Genomic DNA, 7,521 nt, shown 5'->3' on the forward strand with positions numbered 1-7,521 from the left:
CACACACACACACACACACACACACACTGTGTTCCAGTCTATTTTAGTACAGCCATTTACACACATAAAACTGGGTTATGTAGATTCTGTACACACTTCAGTTCCATGCTATTTTAGCATATTTACTCACATACAAAACTAGGTTATATACACACACACACTCACTTTTACACACAATCAGACCTTGGGTGTTTTAGTACAGCCATTTAGACACTTAAAATGAGGTTACACATGTCCTTTTACATAAACACACACACACACACTCAGTGCTGGGTTATTTTACCTTTGCTATTTACACATATAAAACTGGGTTTTATGCACGGAAATGGCTTTGAAAATTACCCTCAAGTTTTTAATATTTATCAGCAATAATAATGTTTTATATAAATATGCATTTGTTATCGTTTTTGTCTAAGATATTACCTGATCATGTGCTTCTTCTTCTGCCAGGAATGCTTTCAGAAGGATATGTTTGTGGATTCTCCTACTGGTTTGATGATGGAATTAATGATGGTCTCTCAGATGATGAAGTCTATGTTGAAATGCCACAGGAAATGAGCTCCATTTGTGACTTTACATATTCCTCTATAGAAGACACACACAGCATGGGTCTTTTTCATAAACGCAAGTCTGTCAGCAAGTTAATTTCTACAATCCAAACCAGAGAAAACAAAAATATCCGATATCAGAAGGACACATCGCAGCAAAGCAGCAAGAACCTGGTATCTGAAAGGCAAACATCTCTTGGTGTAGATATTACAGGGGATTGCAATGTAAACCGAGAAACTTATCTGGTCCCTTCTTCCTGTAGAAGCATTTTCAAGAATTATAATGATTTGCATATTGCTGGTGACCAGGTTATGCCCATGAACTCAGGAATGACTGAGTTTACCTGTGACAGCAGCTTCGAGTTTTGTGATGGTCCATTCTTGGCGTCATCAGAGATTCCTCCAACCATGGAATCAATGACAACAGTGTCTAATGATCTGGTCCATAAGCCTGTCAAAAGAGACTCTTTGTTTGGCGAGTAGGCAGCTTAAGGGATAAAAGTATTATGCAGCATCCACATCTACTCTCCAATTCAGTGCTGAATGAATACCTGGAACAGAAGGTTGTAGAATTGTATAATCAATATATCATGGATAGTATGGTTAACAGTGCATCCCCAACCCAGATTATGACATCTGAGTTCATCCTAAATAATGTGGACCAGATCAGTATGCAGATCTCACGAGAGCAAAACATGGAGACCACCAAGGCCAAAGACATGATCATTAACTGTCTATTAAGGCTGGCCAGTGGAAAAATATCCACTGAAATCAGTACCCCTCATCTGCAGATTTCCTCTGAGAGCAATATAACCCTATAAACTACCTTTAAATACCTGCAAATTTAAAGATTATTTCATGTACATTGATATAGCTACTATACACAGATTATGCATTACATAATTAGATTACATAACATATTGAATGAAGAGAGCAATTTGATTGGTTTATTGCCAGCTTAACAGCTGATGTTATTTCAATACAATGTCATGTGTAATTGTGAAAAGAAGTTTTAATTTCCACTGGATAAAAACACATCACTAGATGGGCCATATAGTCTTTTTTTTTATGCCATCATGTTTCTATGTTTCTGTGATTGCATCTGGTCTTTTCAGGAAATGCAGTATAAATATACTAAAATAGCCTGGAACTGAGGTGTGTACAAGAGAGCACATAAGACAAATCAAACAGGCAAATGTGCAGAAGAAATTCAATGTCCACACATGATTTTAAGTAGAAAGTGTTGTACTTTTAAGATGGCAACTCCACAGTGTTGTACAATAGAATAGTTCAAAACGGGTCCTCCGACACGGACCCGTGTTTCGCTGCGAGGCTGCGTCGGGAGGGACAAAACAGTATTTTATTTTTTCTGAAACCAGTTTAACAGACAGCGTCACTGGGAGTCACTGGGATTCACTGGGAGTTACTGGGAGTGCTCCTAGTGACGCTGTCTGTTAAACTGGTTTCAGAAAAAATAAAATACTGTTTTGTCCCTCCTGAAGCAGCCTCGCAGCGAAACACGGGTCCGTGTCGGGGGACCCGTTTTGAACTATTCTATTGTACAACACTGTGGAGTTGCCATCTTAAAAGTACAACACTTTCTACTTAAAATCATGTGTGGATATTGAATTTCTTCTGCACATTTGCCTGTTTGATTTGTCTGATTGCGTGCAGTAGCACTCCTTTTTTGATTTTTCAAGAGTGCACATAACCCAGTTATATATGTGTAAATGGCTGTACTAAAATAGAATGGAATGCAGTGTGTGTAAAAGTGCATGAATAACCCAGCTTTATAAGGGTAAATGTCTGTACCAAAATAGCTTGCAATTGAGTGTGTGTAAAAGAATATGCATAACCCAGTTTTATATATAAATGGCTGTACTAAAACAGCCTGGAACAGAGTGCTTGTAACAGTGCAGGTGCAACCTTGGCATTATTTGTGTAAACGGCTGTACTAAAATGGCCAGGAACTGGAAAAGACCTATTTTGTTTTGTTTTGTTAAAATGAAACAAATGGATGGAAGTTCAGAAAACTGAAAAATTTCATTTGCATTCATCTCTGGATCCACTAAACTCTATGGGGTAAGCAAACTTTCAGCTTTTTTCTATTCAAGCCAGAGAGAGACTGCAGCTGGGATGAGAAGGGACAAAGATGGAATAGAATCAAGCAAGGGGAAGCATTTTTCAAGCAGCCTATCCCAGCTGGGGTTGCATGGATTGATAATGACTTCCTCGTTTTTTTAAAACCTGAAACTGAGAGCAACTTTGAGACAGTCTCCATTTTGAATCATTTCTTGCTTTGAGTTCAGTGCGAGAGGGTATAGTTTCTATAGCTTTGTGTGCTGAAGACTGAAAAAAAGGTTTATGAAAATATTTAGACAAGTGAGAAGAAGGTAGACTTAGGCTGTTGCTTCTTTTCAGTGAGGGATAGGAAACACATCTCTCTATTAGGGTTATAGTATATCAACAGAAGCTAGAGGGCTATGGAGAAACAGTGTTTTACTACCTTCAGCAGATCAGAGGAAAGATTTTTTTTCACTTACTGGAAGGTATACAGCACTGCAGCCTATACTCTCAGGGGCGGATTTTAAAAGGCCCGCGCGCGCCGGCGGCCTATTTTGCATAGGCCGCCGGCGCACGTAAAGCCCCGGGACGAGCGTAAGTCCTGGGGCTTTCGAAAAGGGGTGAGAGGGGGTGTGTCCGGGGCGTTCCCGAAACGACGCGGCGTTTCGGGGGCGTGCCGTGGCGTTTCAGGGGCGGGCCCGGGGGCGTGGCGCCGGCCCAGGGGCGTGGTCGAGGCCTTAGGACCAGCCCCCGGGACCGGAGGACGGAGTGGGGCTGCCGGCCGACGCGCGCAAAGTTACGCCTGCTTTCAGCAGGCGTAACTTTGCCGACAAAGGTAGGGGGGGGGGGGGTTTTAGATAGGGCCGGGGGGGGGGTGGGATAGGTAGGGGAAGGGAGGGGAAGGTGGGGGGAGGGTGAAGAAAAGTTCCCTCTGAGGCCGCTCCGAAATCAGAGCGGCCTCGGAGGGAACAGGCAGCTCGCGCCGGGCTCAGCGCGCGCAGGTTGCACAAATGTGCACCCCCTTGTGCGCGCCGACCCCGGATTTTATAAGATGCGCGCGGCTACGCGCGCATCTTATAAAATCCAGCGTACTTTTGTTCGTGCCTGCTGCGCGAACAAAAGTACGCGCTCGCATATCTTTTGAAGATCTACCTCAGAGTATATATATATATTTATGTCACTTTCTTAGTGGAAGCACACAGTCCAGTAGTCTGTGTTTTGTTACCCATACACAGCAGTCATTTTTGTTGTGAATCTGCAATGCTGGAAGTGCCCCAGTAATCTATTTAAAGAACACCATGACATTACCTGTGTTATCAACGGGCAGATGTGGTGGTACTAGCAAGAATGTAAGAGGAAGGAGTGAAAAAACATGAGGAGGAATTTAGCAAAGCATGAGGAATTTTCTAGTGTCTGGCAGCTAAGATTTAATGCTAAAAAATGCAGTAATGCATTTAGATTACAAAAACCCAAGGGAGAGGTACAGTATTGGAAGTGAAATTCTAAGCAGGAAAGAGGAGTGAGATCTGGGGGTGAGTGTATATGATAATCTTAAATCATTATGTCTCACATTTTTTAAGAAGTTGTGCTCTAAATAGGACACTAGGACATCATGGGTTAAGTTGGACAAACCAGGTGGATAAGGCAATGACAACAACCAGAAAGGTGATTGGCTGATTCGGGAGAGGAATAGTCAGCAGAAAAAGGGAGATGATATTTCCCTTGATAGGTCCCTGGTGAGACTTCACTTAGAATACCGTGTACAATTCTGGAGTCTGCACTTTCAGAAGGATATAAAATGGATGGAGTTGGTTCAGAGGGTGGTTATTTATTTATAGCACATAAACATCACAAGAGATGTATGATAACAAACAACACAAATTAAAAACATCATCACATGGACATTTAAAAATAAAAAATTGACAAGTAAATATAAAGTGCAAAATCATGCATATTTTAATTCAAACAGATAATGTTACAATTGCTAGTGGAAAAGCTTTGATCATAATGGCATTAATCTCAGCTGGCAAATTATTCCACAGTGTGGTTACAACAACAGAAAAGGCTTGCTGATGTGTTACACTAAGTCTTGTGACCTTAATGAAAGGAATGGAAAGCAAACTTTGATCCAAAGAATGTAAGGTTTGTCCATTTACATTAGAATGTAAAATGTTTTAGGGGGCCCAAGATGGCAGCGTGAACGTCGCAGGGAGAGACGCTATTACTCTGAACTAATTTCCTGAAAAATGTCGCCAAAAAGAAAGGGTAGGATTCGAACATTTTCCCCGGAATCCACCCTACCTGTGGGACAGAGAACAATGCCATCCTTTGCGACCCAGTTGGTGGTGAAAAGGGGAGGAATCCCCACTGTGCTTACTGGAGAGGGAGCTCACAAGACACTAGGGGAAACAACTCTAAGCCCCTCCTGATTGTCGGCCCCCACCGCTACCAGCGAGAGACTACGTGGCTAGAGGAGGGACGCAGGATAATGACATTGGTTCAGCGACGGGAGGGGGAACCCGAACTGGAGAGCCAATCCTGTGACAGCAACTTTCGTCTAGCATGCTGGAAACTGTGTTGCTGAGGGAGGCTGCAGGACCCGAGTAGATTCCCCCGACAGAGATTTCTCTAGAGGAAGAAGAAAAGATCATGGAGGCGATGGCGCTGGAAATCCCAAGTATGGTCATGGTAGGAAAGGGGTGGAAGTCTTTCAAACCCCCCCCCCAAACCTGCAGTGGTTACCTTGGAGACAACATGGGATCTTGTAGTAAGTCTGGGTGGCTTAGTGAAGGATTCCCAGAATAAGTATGAAAGTTTGACTTTAAATGTTAATACTCTTGATCAAAAATTGGGCGGCCAGATACAGGAGGTGAACAAATGGTTTGAAATGGTGGAGCAAACATCTAATCAAGTGTCAGCTTGTAACCTAAAGCTAGTCAAAGACTATGGATATCTGTCTAGGAGAGTGGAGTACTAGAAAATCAAGTAAGGCAGTTAAACTTGCGACTATTGAACTTTCCAAGAATTTTGGATGAAGAGGTTTATGTTACCTTAAAGAGATTTTTTGTTGAAGTGTTAAAGTATGAGAATGAGAAAATTCCTATGATAAATCAATTTTTCTTTATTCCCAATGCTAACAAAAGGGACAAACCTGACTAGTTTGAAGCTATGTCTAATTTGACGCAATTCCTTGAAAATTCTCAAGTAGAAATATTAGAAAGATCTACGCTTCTTGTTTCTTTCATAATTGAAAGTGATATAAATGATGTCATGAAGAGATATTTTAAAAATATTAATCTTCACTTTCATGATCAGCTGGTAAAAATATTTCCAGACCTATCAAGGGAAACCCAATTAAGGAGGAGGGATTTTTTTAACAACGAGATCTCAAGTGTTATCCTTAGGGTATACATTTGTTTTAAAATATCCCTGTAGTTGCAGTATTAGAGGTAATGGGGAAAGTTTTACTTTTGTATTTCCAGAACAGCTGAAATCCTTCCTGAATGTCAGGACTATAAGAGCTATTGCTGGAGAATAAAGTATAGACAATCAGTAATAATTACACAACTGTCACATTAAGTCAATTTCCTGATATTTTCCTTGGTCTCCCATTATAAATTCCGAGCCCCATTTTAATTTTACCTGCTTTGAAAAGTGATGTAACTTGAAAATTGCAAGTAATTGATTTTTCTTTATTTGTATTGTTTCATCATTTTTCTATTTTCTGTACGAAATAAGTTTATGCTTGTTTCAATTAAAAAATTAATAAAGTGTAAATTTAAAAAAAAGAATGTAAAATGTCTTTCAAATAACATGGTTTTCCTACTAAAATGGTCAGTAGTCTTCATTCTAAAGGATATGGGGATAAGCTTAAAGATCTAAACATGTACACCCTAGAGGAAAAGCAATATAGGGGAGATATGTTAGAGACATTTAAATACCTTCAAGGTTTCCATGCACAGGAGTCAGTCCCCTTTTGACAGAAAGGAGGTTCTAGAACAAGGGGGTCATGGAATGAGGGTGAAAGGGAGTAGACTCAGGCGTGATCTAAGGAAATATTTCTTTCCGGAGAGGGTAGTTGATGCATGGAACAGTATCTGAATTGAAGAAAGCATGATCTCTGAGGGAGTAGAAGGGATTGTTAAGCTGAATTAGTTGATGTGGATAGGCAGACTAGATAGGCTGTATGGTATTTTTATGCCATCATGCTTTTATGTTTCTATTTTTCTAGGACGGGGTTTAAGGGGAAAACCTGTTCCTGTGCATGGAACCAGCACCAGTATAAGCAGCATAGATGATACTAGTTATCATTACCAGAGGTCTCTCAGTCAAGATAAAGATAAGTTAAGCTAATTTATTAGAGGGAAAGCAGTTATAGAGACAGGCAAAAAGCAGTATAAAAAAGATTCCATTGGGGATTGGAGGCAATTGCACATTGGTTCCACCTCACATTTTGTTCCACTGCACTGATTAATTTACATGTAACTATGGCAGCCATTTGTGGCATGAAGGGACCCTCGTGAACAGAAATGGATGCTGTTTAAATGCAAAGCCAGTAGGATACAGGGGCATTTTGCATACCTTTTGATTTATTTTGAGGAAGTAAAAATGACCGACAAATTGGCCGTATTCTGGGGAGTGTATTGGGAACTTCCTAAAGTGCCCTCTTCAAGATGAATAGAGGGTTTAAAAAGAACTATTTTATTTAGTGGCAATAGCTAGTGTAGTGATTCTCTGACATAGCGAGGGATTTTACAGTTGTTAAAGTTGGAGATCGCTGGAAAATCTAAACGAGACAGCATGTTTGGGCCAGTCCCCTCAGTCCTTAATAAAATTGCCTGCTTTGTAAAAATTGCCTGCTTTGTAAAAACATTGCCTGCTTTGTAAAAATTTTAACAAATTTCCAGTT

The 7,521-nt window shown here is 40.7% G+C and overlaps 1 protein-coding gene across 1 annotated transcript; it reads left to right on the top strand.

Annotated features, from left to right (window-relative positions):
• The first annotated feature begins 452 nt into the window (after window positions 1-452).
• Window positions 453-1,746, top strand: C5HXorf21 (chromosome 5 CXorf21 homolog). Its single transcript, XM_029601732.1, is given in 2 exon segments — window positions 453-1,014; window positions 1,017-1,746. Coding segments are annotated over 2 exon segments (915 nt in total). The 3' UTR covers window positions 1,370-1,746.
• The last annotated feature ends 5,775 nt before the right edge of the window (window positions 1,747-7,521 follow it).

The sequence above is a fragment of the Rhinatrema bivittatum genome, chromosome 5 (genome assembly GCF_901001135.1).
Source record: "Rhinatrema bivittatum chromosome 5, aRhiBiv1.1, whole genome shotgun sequence".
Lineage (NCBI taxonomy): Eukaryota > Metazoa > Chordata > Amphibia > Gymnophiona > Rhinatrematidae > Rhinatrema > Rhinatrema bivittatum.